Source organism: Ceratotherium simum, chromosome 1, assembly GCF_057802395.1.
Source record: "Ceratotherium simum simum isolate JZ-2026a chromosome 1, ASM5780239v1, whole genome shotgun sequence".
NCBI classification, from domain to species: domain Eukaryota; kingdom Metazoa; phylum Chordata; class Mammalia; order Perissodactyla; family Rhinocerotidae; genus Ceratotherium; species Ceratotherium simum.
Window position 1 is genome coordinate 85,507,848 of NC_141900.1, and position 24,497 is coordinate 85,532,344.

The 24,497-nt window shown below is 48.2% G+C and overlaps 1 protein-coding gene and 1 long non-coding RNA gene across 3 annotated transcripts in view; one reads left to right on the forward strand and one right to left on the reverse strand.

Moving 5' to 3' along the window:
• SMO (smoothened, frizzled class receptor) lies at positions 1-22,180 on the forward strand. The gene is made up of 12 exons (XM_004418698.3): positions 1-874; positions 13,839-14,044; positions 14,791-15,000; positions 15,260-15,432; positions 15,774-15,993; positions 16,091-16,214; positions 17,506-17,598; positions 18,038-18,146; positions 18,978-19,163; positions 19,611-19,759; positions 20,237-20,371; positions 20,620-22,180. The coding sequence occupies exons 1-12, from the start codon at positions 547-549 to the stop codon at positions 21,051-21,053; spliced, it is 2,367 nt and encodes a 788-aa protein (XP_004418755.1). The 5' UTR covers positions 1-546; the 3' UTR covers positions 21,054-22,180.
• The window catches only part of LOC147918268 (uncharacterized), a 13,057-nt gene continuing 3,532 nt past the window's right edge, over positions 14,973-24,497 (reverse strand). For both annotated transcript variants that reach the window (XR_015552175.1, XR_015552174.1), the window contains exons 3-4: positions 21,012-21,069; positions 14,973-17,384 (exon numbers count right to left, since the gene is read on the reverse strand). This is a non-coding gene — a long non-coding RNA (uncharacterized LOC147918268). The remainder of the gene's footprint in view (positions 17,385-21,011; positions 21,070-24,497) is intronic.

The window sequence follows — 24,497 nt, forward strand, 5'->3', positions numbered from 1 at the left end:
CCGGGCTTGGCTCAGCGAGGCCCGTGCATTCCAGAGAGCCGAGCGAGCTAGAGCAACAAAGGAGCCGGGTAGTCGGCGGGGAGAAATCGGGGGGCTGCGGCGCGCTGGGGCGAAGGTGGCTGCTGGGCCGCGGGCTGGCGCGCGGGCGGAGCCAGGGACATAGTCCCGCAGCCCGGCCTGCGCCAGGCCTCCATCCCGGGGCCGGGAGGTGGTTTTCATGGTGGGAGAGGGAATGGGGCTGGAGATTGGGGGCCCAGAGGGCTCCCGGGGCTGAAGACAACTTGGATTGCCAGGCGAGGGGGTAGGGAGTAGTGCATCCCGGCTGGGGCCTCTGTGGCGCAACATGGGCCCCGGGTTCCAAAGTTTGCGAAGTTGGGCGCGGAGGGCCCGGGGCGCGCGGAGCGTCCGGGGGGCCCTGGCACCGGACTCGCTGGGCGTACAGGTCGCCTGAGCCGCCTCCGCGGCCCCAAGGGTTGCGCGTGTGGCCAGGGGCTCGGGGGAGCGGGCGAGGGCGCCGGGGCTTCTGCTGAGTTGGCGGGTTTGGCCATGGCCTCTGCCCGCCTCGCGCGGGGGCCGAAGCTCCAGCTCCTGGGGCTGCTGCTGTTGCTGCTGGGGGGCCCGGGCCGGGGGGCGGCCTTGAGCGGGAACGCGACCGGGCCTGGGCCGCGGAGCGCGGGCGGGAGCGCGAGAAGGAGCGCGGCCGTGACGGGCCCTCCGCCGCTGCTAAGCCACTGCGGCCGGGCCGCCCCCTGCGAGCCGCTGCGCTACAACGTGTGCCTGGGCTCGGCGTTACCCTACGGGGCCACCTCCACGCTGCTGGCCGGGGACTCGGACTCCCAGGAGGAAGCGCACGGCAAGCTCGTGCTCTGGTCGGGTAAGCGCGCGGGAGCTGGAGCCGGGGGACTGCAGTGGTGGGATGCGGGGCCTCTTGGAAAGAACAGGCTCAGTCAGGCCTGAGCTTTGGAGAGGGCGGGAGCTGCACCCGGGAGAGTTGGAGGAAAATAGTCTGAAACATTGGGGGCAGGCTGCGTGCAAGATGGGACCCTCGGTGATGAGGGGCGGAGGGCGAGGAAATTGAGGAAGCCAGTCACAAAGGACCTGAACAGAGTGGGTGAGCAAGGGATGAGGGGGAATGAGCGGCCCGAGAGGAGGGGGCTCTGAGCCACAGAAAAGGACATTTTGTAAAAAGGGGAGATGCTCCAGCTAAGTGCCGCTCTGGGTTCAAGAGTCCTCGGGCGTTCAAGGCGGTGATTAGACCTTGAAGAAGGGACCGGGAAATCGAGTTGGAGAGGAAAAAGGGAAAGATGGGGGTAGAAGATTTAGGCATTGAAGGAGAGTGTGGGGGGAAAGAATTCAGTGAAATTTGTGAAGAAAAAGAAACCCCTTGGTGATGAGTAATTAAAAGGTAACCAAAAAGTTGCAGAAATCTTGTTTTGGGAGACAGGAAGTCGAGAGAACTGTGATCTTGTCTTGCTTTCACAGGAGGTTTCACAGTTTCCTCATCTGAAAAATGGGGACTCTGATCCTTGTCTGAGGTTGTGAAGGAATGAGACTATTCTAATGATTGCTTACGTGTTATTTGGAAGTTTGGATCCTCAAGCTGGTTAGGGCTGCGGAAGGACACTTAAGTATGGGATGTTGAGAGCCTGTGGGTATTTCCATGGTGGTCTGAAGTCCCAGAGCCCTCTCCTCAAAGTGAGATTATGGCTGGTCCTGAAAACTGCAGACTGAACCCAGACAGGTCCTTCCCTAGCAGTGTGGAGTGGATTATCTTTCCACCTGTCACTCTTCTGGGCTGAAGGCCTGAAGAGGGCTGGGGAAGGGAACTGGCCCTGTCATTTCTTGCTTCTAGCCAGTGTGATTCCAAAACTGTCCTTGAAAAAGCAAATAAAATCAAAAGTCAGGAGCAGATTGGCAACCTCCTTCGTTGACAGGCCTCTAGCGTCCCACCTCCCAGTTCTGCCCAGGGGGCTGATGAGGATCTGATTAGGGAGGACTGTATGTAGGCTGCCTGTCATTGTCAACTTGGCCACTAGAGTTCTCAGAATCTTTGCCGGATGTAAGACAAAGCCATACCATTCCTGGCTTGGTGCAGCTGCCAGAGGAGGAACTTGGAGGATGGTACCCATGGTGGAACTACATCCTTTGTGGGTATCGGGTTCTAAAGTTAGCACATAGGCAGAAACCATGTGTAATCAGCACTAGCTTTGAAAAATCCAGGGGCCGGCCGGGTGGCGCAACAGGTTAAGTGCGTGCGCTCCGCTTCGCGTGGCGGCCCGGGGTTTGCCGGACCGGATCCCGGGTGCGCCCTGACGCACCACTTGTCAAGACAGGCTGTGGCGGCGTCCCCTATAAAGTGGAGGAAGATGGGCATGGATGTTAGCCCAGGGCCAGTCTTCCTCAGCAAAAAAAGAGGAGGATTGGCAGATGTTAGCTCAGGGCCGATCTTCCTCACAAAAAAAAGAGAAAAATCCATAAATTATCATAACATAAGGTCTTTGTGACCTTGCATATAAGCTCTTTTTATGGTAATATGTTTGTATAAATGTGTAACATTTAGTAATGTACAGTATATAAGAAAGTATACATAGAAAATATAATTTTAGTCTCAAGTTACATAAATGCAAAAGAGCAGAAGACAGAAAGAATAAAAAAAGGAACACAAAAGAAAGGTTTAAACAAGGTTTCTTTGAGTATTTCCTGAAATAAGGCTTAAGTTTGCACTTAGGAGCCAGCTATATGGAAAATCCAAATCTCTCAGTGCTAGAATCTCACCCAGTTCTGAGTTGCTCACACTATGAGAGAATATTCTCTCTCTCGTTCTCTCTCTCTCTCTCTTTTTTTTTTTTTTGGCAGCCCATGGTTGAATGCTCCTAAGTGAAATGCCTAGGTGAAGCTGCCCTTCTGTGGTTACCATCAAATCAAGGAGGAAGGGTATGAACCTCTTTCCAGCCCATACTCCTGGGAGCAGCTGCTGAGCATGCAGAAGTGGTTTTGGTAGGAGAGTTTAGGAGTTAGGACCGTCTACTTGCTGTGCAGGTTCAAACTTCACTAGCTGTGCCTCTGGTGGGGCAGGGTCCTGCAGAGGCACCAGCACTGAGCCTAGGTCCTTAGTTCACTCTGAGCTCTTCTCTGCTGCCGCCCATCATCTCTCAGCTCAGTCCCATTCCCATGTGTGTTCGGGTTGTTCTCTTTCTGCTTTGGGTCTTTCTCCTGGATGTTCTATGAAGTAGGGCCAGAAGCAGGTGTTGGTGGGAACTGGGTCAGTGGGTGGGTAGACTGAACCGAAGCCAAGTGTGAGAATCACAGACAGGCCTTCAGCTGGGAGCCTCTGGCTAGTGATTTGTCCTGTCCTGAGTTAGTGGTCTTGATTTGGCATTAGACATGGTCAGTGTCACCTGGCTCTTGGAGATGTTTTTATGGATAAAGGATGAAGATGATCTAGGTAGTCTTCATTTGTAAACTCTTGAAGGTACAGACTTGCTCTTCACTTTTCTTTAAAGCCTCAGAGCTCTGAGTACACAGCCATCCACTCATTCAGTTAGGTATTGGGTGCTTGCTACATGACATCCTGGTCAGGTTCTGGGGCATATAAAGATGAAGAATACAGACATGATCCCTACCATCAAGGGAAAGACAGACAATTAAACAGGCTTTAGTATTACCTGTGAAAGCTATGGTGACATGGTAGTGTGCTTAAGAAACACAGAGGACTTTGGTGAGCAAAGGAAGATCCCCAGAGGAACTGACATTTAACCCATGACCTGAGAAATAAGTAGGAATAACCTGGGCCAAGGAAGGGTTGAGTGAGAAGGGATAGGAAGAGGAAGTAGCATGCACAAAGGTGTAGAGGGGGGATGGTTTGGTACTTTTAAAGAGATATAAGAATTTCAGTAGAGCTGGATCAAAGTGTGTGAGGGATAGAATTATAGGAGGTAAGACCTACAGAATTAGAAAATAAAGGGATTCGGGGCCAGCCCCGTGGCTTAGTGGTTAAGTGTGCGCACTCTGCTACTGGCGGCCCGGGTTCGGATCCCTGGCGCGCACCGACGCACCGCTTCTCCGGCCATGCTGAGGCTGCGTCCCACATACAGCAACTAGAAGGATGTGCAACTGTGACATACAACTATCTACGGGGGCTTTGGGGGGTGGGGGGAGAAGGAGGAGGATTGGCAATAGATGTTAGCTCAGAGCCGGTCTTCCTCAACAAAAAGAGGAGGATTAGCATGGATGTTAGCTCAGGGCTGATCTTCCTCACAAAAAAAAAAAAAAAAGAAAAGAAAAGAAAAAGGAAAAAAAGGGATTCATACCCCATATTAAGAAGTTTGGATGTTATCCAGAAGAGAAAAGGAGCCATTGAAGGCATTTAAGTAAGGAAGAGGTGTGATCATATTTGCATTTTAGCAGGATCTCTTTGGTTGCTGTGTGAAGAAGCCATGGGAGAAGGGAAAGCCTAGGGCCTGTTTGCTTGTTTAGGGGATGGTTGAAGTGGTCCAAGTGAGAGATGATGGCGGTCAGGATGGTGTAACAGACTGGAGGAAGTGAACAGATCCCAGAGTTTCAGCACTAGAACCAATAGGACGTGCTGGTGAGTTGGATGGAGGGCGTAAGCCAGCAGGAGGACCCAGGTTTCAGGCTTGGATGGAAGTGGTCCCATTCCCTTTCACTAAGGTAGAGAATGTTAGAGGAAGAGTAGATTTAGGAAGAAAGTATGGGTCAGTTTTGGCCAGTGAATTAGAGGTGCTCATTGGACATCTATGTGGAGATTCCCAGCAGATCTGGAAACAGGAGTTGCTGAAGCAAGGTGGCCACTATGTGCTTCCTTTGCCCAGACTGCTGAGACTTTGGAAGGATACCATTGAGTAAGCAAGTTTATCTCAGGTTGGGCCAGTTTCTAGGTTTGTATAGAACTCAGGTCTCTCCTGTATCTTTCAGCTCTGAACTTGAGCTTCTTCAGGTCCGCAGCATCTTCCCCTACTATAGCTTGAAATGTCTCCTCTCAGGCGTTCCAAGCTGACCAGACAAACATAATATCCAGGCCATGGTCCACCTTTGGCCAAATCTGGTTGGTAAATGGGGCAAGAAGGCCTGTGTCTGGCGAGGGAAATAGGTCCCTGAGAGCCAGCACGTAGCCTGTTTGACCACTGCTGTGCTCTGTGTGTGCACAGGGGCATGTGGCCCTGTCACCCAGCTGGGGGCAGCCAGTGGAAGAGCCAGAGGCGCTGAGAGGAATTTCTTGTTTGCCTCTCAGACATCGAGTTGAGAGATGAGAAGAGGGATGTTGTTGGTGATGGTGGGTTATTTGTAGGGGCAGATCAGGAAGAATTTCCTTAGAGCTGTTCCCAAACCTGGCTGATGATCAGAATCAGTTAAAAAATACATATTTTGGGAAAGTATAAAAATACAGAAAAACACCCCCTGGCCCAAGTTTTCATTTTTGCTTCAGATTTTTAACTTTTTAATTGTGAAATGTAGCACATATATAGGAAGTGCATAAAAAACAGAGGTACTAAATAACAAATAATTATGAAGTGACACCCCAGTCAAGAACTAGACCATGGTTGGCCCCTCAGAATCTCCCTTGTCTCTTCCAGTCATATCCTCCTCTCTCTTTTTCTAGAAGTAACCACTACTCTGATGTTTCTGATAATCATTTCCTTTTTCCTCTATAGTTTTACCATCTAGTTTTGGAATCCCTAAACAGTGTGTTTCAGTTTTGCACGTCTTTGAACTTTATACAAATAGAATCATGCTGTGTGTATTCTTCTATGTCTTGCCTCTTTTGATCTACATTATTTTATGAGATTCATCCATGTTATTGCACCTCACTTTTTTTCATTACTGAATAGTATTCCATTGTATGAATATATCACAATTTATTTATCCATTTTGTTGTTGTTAAACATTTAAGTTTTCTCCAGTTTTTGGCCACTGTGAATAACATTGCTGTGAGAATTCTTCTCTGTATATCCTGGTGCATCTGGGTCAAGTTTCTCTAGGTACGTACTTAGAGGAGTAGTATTGCTAGATAATGGAGCGTGTATACCTTCAGCTTTACCAGATAATACCCAACAGTTATTCAATGGGATTATGCCACTTTATACTCCCATTAGCCCTGTAAGAGAATCACGGTCGTTCCATATGAGTCCTGACACTTGGTATTGTCAGCCTTTAAAATTTTTGCCAATCTAGTGGCTATGTTGTGGTATGTATTTGTGGTGTTAATTTGCATTTCCCTGATTACTAGTGAGATTAAACACCATTTCAAATGTTTACTGGCCATTTGGATTTCTTCTTTTGTGAGGTGTCTGTTCAAATCTTTGGCCCATTTTTCTATAGGGCTGTCTGTCATTTTTATAAGATTTGTAAGAGTTCTTTATATATTCTAGATATGAGTCTTTTATTGGTTATATGTATTGAAAATATTTTCTATTCTGTGGCTTACCTTTTCATTCTCTTTGTGTCTTCTGTTGAACAGAAGTTTTGAACTTGAAGGTAATCTTTTATCAAAATTTTTTGTGATTAGTGCTTATGGTGTCTCATTTTAAAAAGTCCTTTGATATCAGAAAGTCATGAATTTATTCTTATGTTATCGTCTCAAAACTTTATATATTTTCTTTTCATTTTATGCATATAATTCACCTGGAGTTGATTTTTTTAGAACTTCAGTTTCATGTATATTGTCTCAACATCATTTGTTAAAAAGAATATCCTTTCTCCACTGCTCTGCCGTAATATATATTTGTTTCTGGGATCTTTATTCTGTTCCATAGGTCTATTTGTCTATCCCTTGCCCATATCACACCATCTTACTTATGAAATCTTTATAGCATGGTTGTTCACCTTCTTTGAGCTATGAACCTCTTTGGCAGTCTGTTAAAACCTATGGGATCCTTCTCAGTATAATATTTTTTAATTCATAAAGTAAAACACATAGGATTGAAAAGAGGCATATAGGATTATAAAGGAAATAAATTATATTGAAATATAGCTATAAAATATTAAAAAAACAAGTTTGTGATTTAATACACATGTGCTTCTTTAGTAATACACTAAATAAGATCTAGTGTGGGTTAATAACCACAATAATGTCGAAGTGGTGATGAGCAGTAACAATATTTTGAGATATCTGCAACAAAAATATCTGATTTCCATTTGTGACAAAGCCACAGGTACTGCTAACATCACTGTGGTATGTTGCTTACATTCATAATTTAAGGAAAGGCTAAATTTCCAGTTAGATGTAATTTTTTTCCCATTCAAGTTCATGGACCCCTAAATTCTCTCCAAGAATCCTTTGTGAACTCCAGGCTAAGAACGTCTACTCTATAGTATGGCAGTATCTAATAGAGAGTCTGGGCTGTTCTTGACCCTTTGTGTTTTAATATAAAAATATTTGTTGGTGGTTTTGATTGGAATTACATTGAGTACATAGATTAATTTGGAAAAAAAATTACGTCTTTACAATGTTGAGTCTTCCAATCATTTCATTATATATTTCTGTCTATTTAGATCTTCTTTCATTTTCTCAATATTTTTTACAGTTTACTGCAGAGAGTTTTTAAATATCATTTGTTAGATTTATTCCTAGATATTTGATATCTTTTATGCTATTATAAATGGTACCTTTAACATTCCATTTTCTATTTGTTGCTGGTGTATAGAAATCCAACTGATTTTGAATCCAGTAAACTAGCTAAAAAAATTTATTCTACACAGATAGTCATCTCATTTGTGAATGAGTTTTGTTTCTCCCTTTTCAAGCCGTATATCTTTTCATCTTTATTGACTTACTGCACTATTTAAGACCTCCAGGACGTTGGTAAATAGAAGTGGTAATAGTAGCAGCATCCTTTGTCCTTGACATTTTCTCCATTCTAAAGAGAAAGCTTTTCTACCTTTCATCATTAAATATGATATTTGGTGTAGGTTTCTTGTAGTTACATTTTATCAGATTAAGGAAGTTTTCTTCTATTCTTAATTTGCCAATTATTCTTTTTATCATGGATGGATGTTGAATTTTATCAACTACTTCTTCTGCATCTATTGAGATGATCATATGACTTTTTTCTTCTTTAAACTGTTAATGTGGTAAATTGTATTGATTGAATTTTCTAATGTGAAACTAACCTGAGAACAATGGTTTTCAACTTGACTGGTCATCAGAATCACACACATACAAAATCTTTTTTAACGTTTAAACTGTGGCAAATGTTATTTTAAAAAGTCTATGAAAACCTCACATCTATGGGCAGCTAATCTTTGACAAAGGAGCTAAGAACATGCAATGGAGAAAGGAAAGTCTCTTCAATAAATGGCGCTGGGAAAACTGGACAGCCACATGCAAAAGAATGAAAGTAGACCATTTTCTTTCACCACACACAAAAATTAACTCAAAATGGACCAAAGACCTGAAGGTGAGACCTGAAACTATAAAACTCCTGGAGGAAAATATAGGTAGTACACTGCTCATCATCAGCCATAAAGGGACCTTTTCGAATTCTATGTCTACTCAGACAAAGGAAACAAAAGAAAAAATAAACAAGTGGGACTTCATCAGATTAAAGAGCTTCTACAAGGCCAATGATACCAGGATCAAAATGAATAGGCAACCCACCAGCTGGGAAAAAATATTTGCAAACCATATATCTGACAAGGGATTAATCTCCGTAATATATAAAGAACTCATGCAACTGAACAACAAAAAAACAAACAACCTGATCAAAAAATGGGCAGAGGAAATGAACAGACACTTCTCCAAAGAAGATATACAGATGGCCAATAGGCACATGAAAAGATGCTCAGCATCACTAATCATCAGGGAAATGCAAATCTAAACCACGCTAAGATATCTTTCACCCATTAGAATGGCTATAATCAGCAAGACAAAAAACAACAAATGCTGGGGAGGCTGTGGCGAAATGGTGACCCTAATTCACTGCTGGTGGGAATGCAAACTGGTGCAGCCTCTATGGAAAACAGTAGGAAGATTCCTCAAAAAATTAAAAATAGAAATACCTTAGGGGCCGGCTGAGTGGTGCAGTGGTTAAGTGCGTGTGCTCCACTTCAGCGGCCTGGGGTTCACAGGTTCGGATCCCGGGCGTGCACCAACGCACTGCTTGTTAAGCCATGCTGTGGCGGCGTCCCATATAAAGTAGAGGAAGATGGGCATGGATGTTAGCCCAAGGCCAGTCTTCCTCAAGAAAAAAAAAAGGGGGAGGATTGACATCGGATGTTAGCTCAGGGCTAGTCCTCCTCACACACACACAAAAAAAACCTTATCATCCAGCTATCCCACTACTGGGTATCTACCCAACAAATATGAAATCAACAATCCAAAGAGGCTTATGCACCCCTATGTTCGTTGCAGCATTATTCACTATACCCAAGACATGGAAGCAACCCAAGTGTCCCTCGACTGATGATTGGATAAAGAAGATGTGGTATATATATACCATGGAATACTACTCAGCCATAAAAAAAGACAAAATCGTCCCATTTGCAACAACATGGATGGACCTGGAGAGTATTATGTTAAGTGAAATAAGCCAGGAAGAGAAAGACAAACACTGCATGATTTCACTCATATGTGGAAGATAAACCAACACACGGACAGATAGACCTGTTTGGTGGTTACCAGGGCAAGGGGGTTGGGGGGTGGGCACAAAAGGTGGAGGGATGCATTTATATGGTGACTGACAAACAATAATGCACACCAAAAATTTCACAATTAAAAAAAGTCTATGGGCCAGCCCCATGGCTTAGTGGTTGAGTGCACAAGCTCCACTGCTGGCGGCCCGGGTTCGGATCCCGGGCGTGCACCGACACACCGCTTCTCCGGCCATGCTGAGGCCGCGTCCCACATACAGCAACTAGAAGGATGTGCAGCTATGACATACAACTGTCTACCGGGGCTTTGGGGGAACAAATAAATAAATAAATAAAAATTAAAAAAAAAAGTCTATGAATATAGAAAAATGCAGAGACTAATATAACACCTGTGTCCCTATTTGTTCTTTTTGTTTCATATTTTATTAAACTAAAAGAAATAAAACAATACAGATAAAGTTGATGTCCTCTTTCTTCCTGTTTTCACTTTCATTCCCTTCTCTTCTTCTCTGGGGAGCTTCTTCCACCTCAGTAATTTGCATATTTATTTTTTTAGGCTTAATTAGTTTTAAAAAATAGGTAGGATATGCACAGTACAAAATTCATAAATACCAAAAGTTACATCCCTCCACTTCTGCTTCCAGCTACCCATTTTCCCTTCCCAGAGGCAACATGGATTTTTGTGTGTCCTTTTAGAGATGTCCAACATATGTACAAATGTAGATGTGTCCTTAGTCTTTTTCATCCCACAACCAGTAGTAGCATGCTCTCTGGGCTGCTCTCCGCTCAACTGCATCCATTTAACAAGATGTATTGGAGATAGTTCCATTTCAATGCAAATCATTCTATTTGCAAATCATTCAATGCAAATAGAAATAATATCCTATTATATTGATGTATGATATTTTATTTAGCTGGTCTCCTATTGAAAGATATGCATTCAGGGCTGTTTCTACTCTTGCTGTTACAAACAGTGCTGCAATGAATAATCTTATATATTATCTTGGTGAACATGTGAAGTGGAATTGCTAGTATAAAATTTTGATAGATAATGCCAAATAGTCTCCACAAGTGCTTCCTAATTTTTATTCCTACCAACAATATATAAAAGTGCCACTTTCCCCCACACTCTTGACAAAACAGCATTTTCAAATGTCTTGATCTTTATCACTCTAAAGATTAAAAAATTATATCTCAGTGTAGTTTTTTTTTTCACATTTATTAAGAGTGAGACTGAACAGCTCTTTGTGTGTTAAAGGCTGTTTGTATTTTCTCTGATCTATTCTGTTTGTCTTTTGCCCATTTTTCTATAGGCTTAGGAATTCCTTATTGATGTAGGAGAGCTTTACGCATATAAGGAAATTAGCTCTTTGCTTGTGATATGTATCGGAAACATTTTCTCAGTGTGTTGCTTTTCTTATGATTTTGTTTTTTACCCTGCTGAATTTATCTATTTTTCTGAGGCCGTTTCTTTAAATCTTTTATTTCATAGCGTCTGGGTTTCATATCATACTTCAAAAGGTCTTCTCTACTCCAAGATTTAAAAAACCATTTCCCATCTTTTCACTTAGTATGTTAATTTTTTAAAATAATATAGTTATTAGTGATTCATCTGGAATTTATTTTTATGTAAGAAAAATGGGGTAAAGATCCAACTTATTTTTTCCCTAAAAGGCTCCTCAATTGTCTTTGAGGATTTATTTAATAATCTGTCTTTTCCTTAGGGAATTTATTTTTAAAGTATGAAACAATATTTAAAATGAGAAAAAAAAGGGCCAGCCCAGTGGCGTAGTGGTTAAGTTTGTGTGCTCTGCTTTGGTGGCCTGGGGTTCGCAGGTTCGGATCCTGGGTGCGGACCTATGCACGGCTCATCAAGCCATGCTGTGGCGGTGTCCCACATACAAAATAGAGCAAGATGGGCACAGATGTTAGCTCAGAGCTAATCTTCCTCAGCAAAAAGAGGAGGATTGGCAATGGATATTAGCTCAGAGCCACTCTTCCTCACACACAAAAACAATAAATAAAAGTAAAATAAAATAAAATGAGAAAAAAAAGAAAAACAACAAATTGCACATTGTTAAAAGCAGATAATTACCACAAAAAACCCCCACAAAATCCAGAAAATAATACAATATTTTTATTAATTAACTGCCTACTGATCCTCTAGAATACATCTTCCTCTAGGGAGCTTCCTTCCCATTTTAAATTTATTGTTTAATAAACATCCAGTAACGGGCTGGCCTCATGGCATAGCGGTTAAGTGCATGTGCTCCGCTGCTGGCGGCCCAGGTTCGGATCCTGGCGCGCACCAATGCACCGCTTCTCCTGACATGCTGTGGCGGCGTCCCATATAAAGTAGAGGAAGATAAGAACAGATGTGAGCCCGGGGCCAGTCTTCTTCAGCCAAAAAAAAAGAGGAGGATTGGCATGGATGTTAGCTCAGAGCTAATCTTCCTCAGCAAAAAGAGGAGGATTGGCAATGGATGTTAGCTCAGAGCCACTCTTCCTCACACACAAAAAAATAAACATCCAGTAAAATTCACTTTTTCTTTGTTGTACAGTTCTATGAGTTTAGATAAATGCATAGAGTTGTGTAACCAACCATTACACTCAAGATAGAGAACAATTCTATCACATACTCCCCTGTGCTGCCTCTGTGTAGGCAAACCCTCCTCCTACTCCAACCCCTGCTGTGTTCTCCACCCACACCCCCTCAGTCAACATTTCTGAGAGTGGGCCCTCCATCTAGACTGATAAGGGTTCCCCAGGTGATTCTGGTTTGAATCAGGTCTGGGACCTGTTGCTTCAGGATATGGCTTTTTAAGTGACAGGAACCTGCTCTGCCCCCCTAGAATAGGCTCTGTCATAGTGAGAGCTATGAGCAGTGAGGGGCCTCAGATAAGTAACAATAACAGCTAACATTTCCTGAGTGCTTACTCTATGACAGGTACTGTGCTAAGCACATTTAATGCGTTATCTCACTCTTCACAACTCTTCCATGAGGTTAAATCTATTATCCCCATTTCGCAGATGAGGCAAGCGAGGCTAGAGATAGAGATTAAGTAATTTGCTCAAGATCACCCAACCAGGAAGTGGTAGAGCCCAGATCTGGACCCAGGCAGGCTAACTGCAGTGTCCATGCTCCTTATCCCTCTATTATATTGCCTCCCCCACCTAAAAAGAGTGATTATCTGCCCCCACTACCTCCACCCTGGCAGTGTGGCAGTCACCCCTGTTGGCTCTCATGTCCTCAGAAGCTTCTCCTCTTTTTCTTGTTTGAGAAATAGGTGTTCCTGAAGCGGGGATGATTCAGAAGGGGCGAAGGGGGGCAGCAGGGTAGAGGCCAGGGCTGGGGCAGGGGTGCCGGGAGACCTCCGCTTGTTTCTGTCTTGCTGACAACACCTTTCCTCCCTCTGCACTGGACAGAGCCTCCTCTGTTTTTCTCCATCTGATTTCCCGTTTCCTCCTCTGGCTTTGGAGTACCTGGCTCCCCTGACTACCTCTTCTTAAGCTCCCACCTGTTCTCTATCTCACCACAGCTTGGTAAGAGGAACAAGGGTCCTGGGGTCTGAGCGAGGGGAAACATCTCCTGGTTCTGGTGCATGGGCCCTGTGAGGGGTGGGTCCCACAACCCTCCTTGCCCCTGGAAGAAGCCTATAGAAGGTTTTAAGAATGCCCCTGAAAAGGTAAAAAGTAAATCACCCTGGGGTTCTCAGCCACAGGTGCTAACACTCCCTAACAGGGCATTTGGAAATGGCGGCTGTTTTTTAAAAACTTCAATTGAATTATACATACATAGAGAAAAGTGCACAGATCATAAGTTTGATTTTCATGAGGTGAATACATCCACGTAACCATTACCAGGTCAAGAAAAAGAATGTTACCAGCATCCCAGAAGTTGCTCTTCAGGCCCTCTTCCAGTTGCCACCCCTGAGTGGGGAGGACATTTTTTTGGTTGTCACAATGACTTAGGATTCTATTGGCATTTAGTGGGCAGCGTCTAGGGATGCTCAGTGTCCTGCAATACATGGGAGAGTCCTGCAGCATGAAGACCCGTCCTGCCCAGATGCCCTGTTGAGAAACACTGTGCCTGACAGCTCTGAGCAGTACTGGCCTGTGTGTGGCACAGAGGGATGCCTTAGGCCTGGGGAACAGGGGGTGAGCTGTCTGTGGGTCAGAGTGAGGAGGGTTCTTCACTGCAATGTGTCCACACTGTCACCATCCCCCAGGCCTCCGGAACGCCCCCCGCTGCTGGGCAGTGATCCAGCCCCTGCTGTGTGCTGTGTACATGCCCAAGTGTGAGAACAACCGGGTGGAGCTGCCCAGCCGCACCCTCTGCCAGGCCACCCGCGGCCCCTGTGCCATCGTGGAGAGGGAGCGGGGCTGGCCCAACTTCCTGCGCTGCACCCCCGACCACTTCCCTGAGGGCTGCCCGGTGAGTGCTCTCTGGGGCAAGGTCCAGCCTTTCTGGGATGTGCAGGGCCTAGCAGGAGGCAGGGGCAGGGGAGCCCAGAGCCTTCTCTCCTGGGAAACCCCGAGTCTGCAGCTGTGGGGTCAGCAGGCCACAACCCAAACTGAAGCTGGCCGGCTGGGCCAGCCTCTCGGGGATTATCTGTTTATTTATAAAAGATAACTTGTGTTCAACAAATATTTTTGAGCACCCTTTTTGTTAGATGTTGGGCAGTTACGGGAGTCACGGATGACAGGAATCTATCCCCGGGAAGTTTATCATGTATTTAGGGAGTCAAGGCACCGGCATGTAAAACAGCTAGAATCATCAAGATGGCAATGTGATCTAGTTCTGGGTGGTGAAGGAGAGCTATGATAATAATAATAATAACGGTAATAATGATGGTAATAATGCTAATATTATTATCTACTACCTGCCAAATACTATTACAAGCATTTTATATCTGTTTATTCATTTAATCCTTAAACCACACCATGAAGTATGTACTGCTAGCTCATAGATGGGGAAACTGAGGTAAGAGAGGTCAAATAATTTGCCCCAGGCTACCCAGCCACTGAGTGGCAAGGCTGGGATTCAAATCCTGGACGGCTGTCTCCAGCGCCCGTGCTCTCAACCACTCTGCCATCTACCCCTGTGCTTCTCATTAAACCAAAGGTCGCCCTGACCCTCCTGCTCCCTTTTGCACTGTCTTCTCCCTCCCCTCATACCAGAATGAGGTGCAGAACATCAAGTTCAACAGCTCAGGCCAGTGTGAGGCTCCCTTGGTTCGGACCGACAACCCCAAGAGCTGGTACGAGGACGTGGAGGGCTGCGGGATCCAGTGCCAGAACCCGCTCTTCACTGAGGCCGAGCACCAGGACATGCACAGCTACATCGCGGCCTTCGGGGCCGTCACGGGCCTCTGCACGCTCTTCACCCTGGTCAGCTGAGGGCAGGCCCGCGGGTAGAGGGGTCAGGGGAGGGGGCACCCAGGACGCTCAGCCTGTAGAGTAGGAAGGGAGCCGGACTGTCAGTGAGAGAGGCTGGGCTCTGGGAGCAGAGAGGGAGGTGGGGAGAGAAAGACTCAGCGGGGGTCCCCGGGAAGGGTCGTGATAAGAGGGGTCTTGGGGTTCAGATGGGGCATCTACAGCAGCAGAATAACCCTAACCTCACAGAATGGGCCCCACGTCTCTCTTCTAGGCCACATTTGTGGCTGACTGGCGGAATTCGAATCGCTACCCTGCTGTTATTCTCTTCTACGTCAATGCATGTTTCTTTGTGGGCAGCATTGGTTGGCTGGCCCAGTTCATGGACGGTGCCCGCCGGGAGATCGTCTGCCGTGCAGATGGCACCATGAGGCTTGGGGAGCCCACGTAGGTGTCTTGGGGACCCAGAGGTGAGGGCGAGGGGAGGAAGGCTGAAGTGTGTGTTTACCACAAAAGGGACAGGTTGGACTTGAAACAGACTTCAGTGTAGGATTCAGCTCTGCCTTGTTGTGCCCAAGGTCTCCAATGTCAGGACCTTGATTGTTTGCATCTGTTCAAAGGGGCATCTTCTATATCCTCTTCAAAGCTGACCTGAGTCCTGTCTCCAAGCCCTTTCTCCTAGGGAACCTCCAGACCTTAGAAGTCAAGGGTCTTGGGACAGGGTGGAGAGACCTGATTGAGGGAGTACAGAATGACCTCCCCAAGTGACACCTCACATGTCTACACAGCTCCAACGAGACCCTGTCCTGCGTCATCATCTTTGTCATTGTGTACTACGCCCTGATGGCTGGCGTCGTCTGGTTTGTGGTCCTCACCTATGCCTGGCACACCTCCTTCAAAGCCCTGGGCACCACCTACCAACCTCTTTCGGGCAAGACCTCCTACTTCCACCTGCTCACGTGGTCACTCCCCTTTGTCCTCACTGTGGCAATCCTTGCTGTGGCCCAGGTATAGTGATTGGTAGGGGGCTGGGGACCTGAGTGGAGTGGGCTTGGGTGAGTGGGCCAGTGACCAACTCTGTCCCTCTCATCCCTTCCTGCTGCAGGTGGATGGGGACTCTGTGAGTGGCATCTGTTTTGTGGGCTATAAGAACTACCGATACCGTGCTGGCTTTGTGCTGGCTCCAATTGGCTTGGTGCTCATTGTGGGAGGTTACTTCCTCATCCGAGGTGAGTGAGGACCAGGCCAGGACCGGTTGGGCAACAAAATGTGCTGAGCACCTGCTCTGTGTAAGTAGGAGCTAGGAGCTGCCAGCTCCGCTGCCTTTGCAGTGGGGCCTCAGCTGGCTCACGGAGGGCCTTGGTGCAAAGTGGAAGTCCCTGTAGGTAGACACAGCACCATGGGCACTTGGTGTGGGACAGCACCTTTGTGCTGGCCAGAAAAATGCACTCCTTTCTCCAGAGCCTTGTGCCAGGGCTCACAGCTTGTTGAGTGGAGCTTGGGCTGGGTTCCAGCCTCTGCTCAGCCCTTGGCCAGATGCACTGGTGTGGTGAACACCCTGAGTAACCTATCTTGTCCACATGGACCAGCTGAGGGCCTTCAGTCGTGTGTGTGCACCCGGAATTTATATATACTCTGTCTTTTGGAGCTTGGTTTCTCATCTCCTTCCTGCCCACAACACACACACACACACACACACACACAGTTTTCACAACATGCACAGATTCTCTGTTCCCTAATTTCCCTGTCTCAATCTGCCACCTCCACAATAAGCCTCTGTATCTTCTTAGCTCATTTTTGTTGTAAACTTCAGTTTCCTCCCCCTGCACTGTCAGCCTTCTGTTCAACCCACCTCTTTTCCCTCTTTTTGGCAGTGTCTGGGCCTCTGATTTATGTTTTGTATCTGTGCTGTCCTGCACGGTAGCCACCAGCCACATGTGTTGAAACTAGTCCAGACTGAGATGTGTCATAAATGCAAAATACACACTGCCTTTCAGACTTAGCACAAAAAAAGTGAACTATCTTATTAATAATTGTTATATGGGTTACATGTTGAAATGATGATATAATAAACAATGATATATTGTTTATAAAATATATTGAAATTAGTTTCACTTGTGTTTTTACTTTTTTAATGTGGCTACTAGAAAATTTGAGATGATGTATATGTGGCTCACGTTATATTTCTATTGGGCAGCGCTGTTCTCGAGTCTCTTTTTATGCCTTTTCCAGCGGCACAGCTTTGACCTGGCTGTCTTACTTAGGGGCAGCCAGGCCAGGACCGAGGTGCTTCTCTCTCTCTCCTGGACTGTCCGTCTGCGCTCTGCCCCAGTCTTTCCAGTCCATGGCACATCTGCTGCCGCTGCACTCCATTTTTCCACGGTCTCCAGTTCCCCAAGCTTTAAATCAGCATAGGAGTAGTCAGACCTGGGATTCCAGGGACCCTCCCCTGCCACACACCCATCCCTCCCAGGAAAGTAGCCTGCCCCTTCTAATGTTTGAGGTCTCTCTTCTGTTCAGGAGTCATGACTCTGTTCTCCATCAAGAGCAACCACCCTGGGCTGCTGAGTGAGAAGGCTGCCAGCAAGATCAATGAGACCATGCTGCGCCTCGGTGAGTGGCCGTGGGGCCTTTGGCCTGAGGTACTGGCCAGCCCAACACTGCACCCTCCTGGAAAGGGTCTTGGAGGATGCAGTAAGTCGTGGCACAAGTTACCGGCCATGGGGACAAGACAAGGCTGTGTGTGTGTGTGTGGTGGTGGTGCTGGTGGTAGCAGCTCAGAAGGAGGGGGCCTTCTCAGATGGAAGAATTTAAGTTCATGCCAAGACTGCTTCCTCATGCCCACTTCCCTCCCACTGGGGCCCTCCCACAGTTGCCTCAAGAGCCTCTCAAATCTTTCCTTATTTTGGAGAATACAGTTCTTGAACTGAGAGCCCAGCACGAATTCACCCCAGACTCAACCGTCTTTCAGGCCCAAGTAGGGCAAACACCTTCCTCCCCACTGCTGCTGCCACACTTGGTAACGCCCTGTCCCACCCCTGTCCCTCCACAGGTATTTTTGGCTTTCTGGCCTTTGGCTTTGTGCTCATCACCTTCAGCTGCCACTTCTACGACTTCTTCAACCAGGCTGAGTGGGAGCGCAGCTTCCGAGACTACGTGCTGTGAGTGGGGGCCCCGGGGCTTGGGGGCAGCAGTGGTAGGGGCTGGAGCCAGGACTGCAGAGATGGCCCTCCTCTGCTGTCCAGCAGGGGTCTTCCAGGTCCCTGCCTCAGACGGCAGGTGAGACTGCCTGTCTTGCTCTAGGCGCCCAAGATATCAGTTGCCCTGTAATTTGGAAACAGCCCTCAACTCCCTGGTCAGCTCCGCCCTTCCCTCTTACCCCAGCCGCTGGCTGGCTGGTGCGTTTGTAACTGTGAAGAAGCCATCGCGTGTTTTGGTTTTTCTGACCGACTATGTTGGCCACAGAAGTTGTTCCCTTACTTCTCATGCACTCTTTTGCAGAGCTTACTTAAGTCCCCACACAGAAGTAGTTGCCCCTCTACGACAGGTTAACAACCTGTTAGGGCTCGCTGGCTTTGCCTATGCTTTTTTGTGTCACAATGAGGGTGAACCTGAGAGAGTAAGGCGTCTGAGCTGCTGAAAGAAGGGCAGCACCTGTGATGGCAGGAACAGCAGTTAAAATGCTCATTAAAATGGACACCAGGCCACATCCTGACTGCTCCAGACTCTTTCTTAAAAGCTCCAGCTTCCAGTGTGGGAAGCTTTAAACCACACCAATGCCTGAGTCCGTCCCCTAGAGATTTGATTACAATATCTAGGGTGCAGCCCAGACATCAGTAGTTAGTAAAAGCTCCCAGGTGACTCTAATGAGCACCCAGCGTTGCGAATCAGTGCTGTGGGGCTTATCTCTTTTGAAAGTCTTTGGATTGATTGTCTGGGTACCCACCCAGCAGACCCACAAAGCCTCACCTGTTTACTACCCCTCACCATAGGTGCCAGGCCAATGTGACCATCGGGCTGCCCACCAAGAAGCCCATCCCCGACTGTGAGATCAAGAATCGTCCTAGCCTCCTGGTGGAGAAGATCAACTTGTTTGCCATGTTTGGAACCGGCATTGCCATGAGCACCTGGGTCTGGACCAAGGCCACACTGCTCATCTGGAGGCGCACCTGGTGCAGGTGGGGTCAGCAGCCAGCCTTTCCTGACTCTGCCACCTTACTCAGCCTCTGCATCCCGTCTTTAGGCTTTGTCTGGTCCTACGTCTCAGCACAGCCTTGGGCAGGTGTGATTTCTAAGGGTCTGCACTGAGCCACCTAAAGCTGCCTTTTCTGTGGCTCACCACTGCCCTCTGGTGACACCTCCTGTCCTTGGGAAGACCGGCCAAGTGCTGAGCCAGCCGCCAGCATCTTTTAAGAGTGGAAAGATTTGAGAACTGGGCACACAGGAGCCTTGTATTCTAGGTCCCCTTCTTTGCAGAGAAGGCCTCTACTCCTCAGAGTCCCTGAGGGACCTGAGGCCCTCTGGAGGCTCCTTCCCTGGACGGAATGGATTTGCTGGTCTTTCACAAGATTTGATGGGAAGCAGCTGCTGCTCCACTCCCCCTCCCCTCCCCTTTCTGCTCTCAGGTTGACCGGTCAGAGTGATGATGAGCCCAAACGGATCAAGAAGAGCAAGATGATCGCCAAGGCCTTCTCCAAGCGGCGCGAGCTGCTGCAGAACCCAGGCCAAGAGCTCTCCTTCAGCATGCACACCGTCTCCCATGACGGGCCTGTGGGTGAGCTTCAGTCCCTTTCCTCCACCAGAGCCACTGAACACCCACAGCGCCTGGGCCCCATTTCCTCCCAGGCTAGTGTGGACCGGGGACTGTTTGGAAGGCTGTGAGGAATAAGGCTCTGCCTCTCTCGCTGACACACTCGTTCTTCTCCAGTCTCCTCTGTTTCTGCCCCTGGGTCTGCTTGCTTGTGCTTTGGTTCCAAATGTTCACCTCCCTCTCCTCCTCCTCCTGTCTTCTGAGTTGTTCTCCCTGAGCCAGAGGAAGTCAGGGTTCCAGGGACTGGATTTTTGGGTCCAGTGAGGCCCCTCTTGGGATTGGATTGGGTAGATTGGTAGATTAGGAATGGGTAGAGGTCACTGTGATTACCAGGGCAGGCTTTCTGTGTTAAGTCAAGTGGGAGCCATCAGCTGGGGGAAGGTGAATGGTGCTGATAACCTGGCAGTCACAATTCCTTATCCTTTCCTTCCACTCCCACAGCGGGTTTGGCCTTTGACATCAATGAGCCCTCAGCCGATGTGTCCTCTGCTTGGGCCCAGCACGTCACCAAGATGGTGGCTCGGAGAGGAGCCATACTGCCCCAGGATGTGTCCGTCACCCCTGTGGCAACTCCAGGTATGGGGTTCAGGCTTCTGTGGGAAGGTGGGGGGCATAGAGGCTGGAGGTTCCTGGGACTGGAGTACCAGGGGCTGCCAGAAGGGGAGGAGGAAGGAAGGGCCCTGGAGGATCTAAAGTGTGGGGCTGAGGCACTGGAGGTCTAGAGTTGTGGGTTCCAGAGCTCAAAGAGTAGGGGGTCCAAGGAGAGAAGGGGTGATGTGGACAGAGCCAGGATCTCAGACTCATGTTCTCTCTCCCACTGTCAGTGCCCCCAGAGGAAAAAGCCAATCTGTGGCTGGTGGAGGCTGAGATCTCCCCAGAGCTGGAGAAGCGCCTGGGCCGGAAGAAGAAGCGGAGGAAGCGGAAGAAGGAGGTGTGCCCATTGGTGCCACCCCCTGAGCTTCACCACCCCGCCCCTGCCCCTGCCTCCAGTGCCATTCCTCGACTGCCTCAGCTGCCCCGGCAGAAGTGCCTGGTGGCCACAGGCGCCTGGGGAGCTGGGGACTCCTGCCGACAAGGAGCCTGGACCCTGGTCTCCAACCCCTTCTGTCCAGAGCCCAGCTCCCTGCAGGATCTGTTTCTGCCCAGCGCCCCAGCCCCCACGGCGTGGGCTCAGGGCCGCCGGCAGGGGCTGGGGCCCATTCACTCCCGTACCAACCTGATGGAGGCAGAGCTCATGGATGCAGACTCGGACTTCTGAGCCTGGAGAGCAGGACCTGGGACAGGAAAGAGGAACAAAAACTGTCTGAGGCTCTTCACCCTCCCTGAGTGTGCTTCCCTAGGATCTCAACTTCCAGAGAACCTGAGGGCCCCGTCCCCTCCCAGGAGAGTTCTATATGTCTGGCTCACGGCAGCAGGACTGTGGGAAAGAGTCCTGACATCTCCACGGGTAGGCCTCACCCAGGGATAGGCCCTGGAGCTCAGGGTCCTTATTTCTGCCCCACCAGCTGGAGTCTGGCTGGCAGCATCAGTCTCCAACGGGGTCATGGGGTATGTGGAGCTTGTGGTGGGGCAGTTATGGTGGAGGCAGGGTTGACAGCACCCAGAGGGGCTGTGATGGCCAGGGAGGCAGCCAAGCCCATGTCTGGCAGATGAGGGCCAGCTGCCCTTTTCTGTGCCAATGGTGCCCTTTCCTGGCATTCTCAGACCAGAAGTGTTCATTGTGCCATTAGCCTTTTGTCTAAGGGGAGACAGGGCTCCCTTCTCCCTCTTCCAGGTGGTTGTGGGGCTGGGAGTGCCTACTCCCATAGGAGCTGTAACCTCTCTTCACAGGTGTCCAGCTGGCCTCACCCCAGGCCAGTACCCTCCTGTGTTCTCCTGCACCCTCCTTCCCCTTTCCCATTTCAGTTCAACCAGGCCAACCTCCTCCTGTTTCCTGTTTGTTGATTAGGACTCAGAACTGCTGCATTCTCCACCCCCACCCTCCATCCCCAACCCCTTTGCTGCTGGGCTACGCCTCCAGGTGACAGATTGGTTCAGCTATAGAGCCTGGCATGGCATAGAAGCAGTGAGTGACGGAGAGCCTCTGGGCCTCTGAGAGACACATGTTAATTCTTCCTCATATCCATCCAGTGGGGGATGGATCCTCTGACTTAAGGGGCTACCCTGGGAAGCTGCTGGAGCTGCAGCCAGGCAGGAAAGCTTCCTTCAACTTCCACAACTGGTGGGTGAGGAGATTCCCACCTCTCATAACCCCCAACCATGTCCCCAAGGCCCCAACTGCAAGAACCAGACAGCGGGAAGCCTTAGGAGCTGGCTGGGTTCCAGATCGGGGGATAGGGATGGGGAGATGAAATATAAACAGTAAATAAAAGGTTTTTGTATAAACTCTTGGTGTGCTTCTTTTCCACAGGCCCTGGTTTCAACCTAACTGTTTACCTGGTCCTGATCTCATTTCTCTTCCACTTCTTCCTCAGGCTGTTCAGAAAGGCCAAGGGCTTGGTGCTAATGAGGTCATGACTGACAGATGTCAGGCTGATGTCAGCTTAATATGCTGGCTGTCCTTCGTGGCCAGTCAGCTCTATATGGACAAAAGCTCTCCTGTGGCCACAGCTGCCTCACTGTGCACTGCTCATAAGATGAGTGAGCAAGAACCTGCAGCTTGCCCCTGGAGTGACAATTGGAAGCAAGTGTCCCCCTGCTAGTGTAGATGAGCATGGCTCCTTGAGACAATCCTGAGCCCCACCTCTAGGGGCCTCTTGCCTTCTACAAGGGATGCTAGTGGGACCAGGTGCATTGTGATCCACAGCTTCCTCCCTTGGCCAAAGGAATTCAGACGTCCCTGAGGGAAACCTGTTAGCCCCACTTTCTCTAACAAGTTACCAGCAGAAGACTGGGAACTGGTTTCAAGGACTCAGGATCATGTGGGAAAGAGACCCATGGAGGAAAGGGGGTGGTACCCATAGACTCAGAGGGTATTGTGGAGTATTGACCAGGCTTGTTTGGGGAGTAGCTCCCAAGATGGGGACATAAGCATTTTGCCCAGAGCCAGATTCCAGGGGAAGGGGAAAAGGAACTAACATACTGGTCTGATCTATTCTAGGTACTTTACACATGTATCATAATGTTAATAGCTAACTCTTACTGAATACTTGCTAGGCTCTTCCAAGCACTTCATATGCATTAACTCAATATTCATTAACAACAGACCTATGAGGCACAGAAAGTTTCCATAGTTTGCCCAAGGCCACACAGTAAGTGATAATGCTGGGATTCCATCAGGGCGTCTGGCTCCAGAGAGTCAACTAGAGGAGCTAGCTTTTTGTAGAAACAAGCTTAGTGAAGCAAAATGACTTGCCCACAACCTCATAGCTAGTAAATGACAGACACTGGGCCCACAGTCTTCCTGACTCGGAAGTCCACTCTTTCCACTCTTGGTTCTGACCTTTGATTTTTCCTGCTACCCAGGTTTCCTGCGTTGTCTTCTCCCCAGCTGCAGTGTATCCCCTTGTGCTTGCTTACCTCACTCATTCTTGCCATCACTGCTTCTCTCAGCAGTAAGAAGCTATGTTTTAACCTTTACGAACAACAGTATTCAAAATGATAAAATTATCAGTGTTGTCTAATGACCTTTTCTGAAATAAGGAAAATATTAATGGTTTTCTCTCTTCTTTTCATCTCCACGGACATTCCCTCCATCTCTTCTTTCTTTAGTGGGAATACTTATGTAAAGGATGGGGAATGGGACGTAGGGGGAGTTTATTCTGGGCTTTTTTTTTTTTTTTAAATGGTTTTTGTGGGTGTGTGTGCGAGGGAGATCAGCCCTGAGCTAACATCCATGCTACTCCTCCTCTTTTTGCTGAGGAAGACCGGCCCTGAGCCAACATCCATTCCCAATCCTCCTCCTTTCCCCCCCCCCCGAAGTCCCAGTAGATAGTTGTACGTCACAGTTGCACATCCTTCTAGTTGCTGTATGTGGGAGGCAGCCTCAGCATGGCCGGAGAAGCGGCGCGTCGGTGCGCGCCCAGGATCCGAACCCAGGCTGCCAGTAGCGGAGCACGCGCACTTAACCGCTAAGCCACCGGGCCGGCCCTATTCTGGGCTTTTAAGTGAGAAATATTACTTTTCTGTCTGGCTGTGGAGGCTGACAGACTCTGTAACCACTAGAGGGCACTGTGAGCCCACCTTTTGTGAATGCAGACATCAGCTGGCAGCTGGAGGTCCAGAACTACGGACACGCCCACAACCAAGAAATCTTGCAGTGTTTTTAGAGGAGCACCAGAGCTCATGACTGAGCCACAGCCGCCACTTTCCTACCCAAAGCTCCTAAATTAGATCCCTGGAAGAAGCACCTCAGGGTCCAACACCTTGGTTTGGGACTCTCTGTGGCCTGGCTGCTGCCCTGAGAACAGAAGTCTCCATGTGTTCACCACTCTGGCAGGCTCTGCCCTTAGCTGCTCCATTGGGGGCCCCTTTACCACTCTCAAACTCAGCTGTCGTTCTTTCCAGGTTGGGAGGCCTGCCTCTGGTGGTCCCAACTTCTTTTAAGCAGTCTGTCCATTGCCCCAATCCTTTCTCTGCCAGCTTGAGTTTTGTTTGTATTTTTTTAATCTAAGAAATTGAAAAGATATAGAAAAGCACAAAGAACAACCTAAAAAACACCCATATTCCCACTACTCAGGAATAACAACTCTTTTTTATCATT

Coding starts and splice junctions, on each gene's coding strand:
- SMO (XM_004418698.3), top strand. CDS start 547: ATGGCCTCTGCCCGCCTCGCGCGGGGGCCGAAGCTCCAGCTCCTGGGG. Junction 15,994..16,090: donor CAATCCTTGCTGTGGCCCAG/GTATAGTGATTG, acceptor TTCCTGCTGCAG/GTGGATGGGGACTCTGTGAG. Junction 19,760..20,236: donor CTCCCATGACGGGCCTGTGG/GTGAGCTTCAGT, acceptor CCACTCCCACAG/CGGGTTTGGCCTTTGACATC.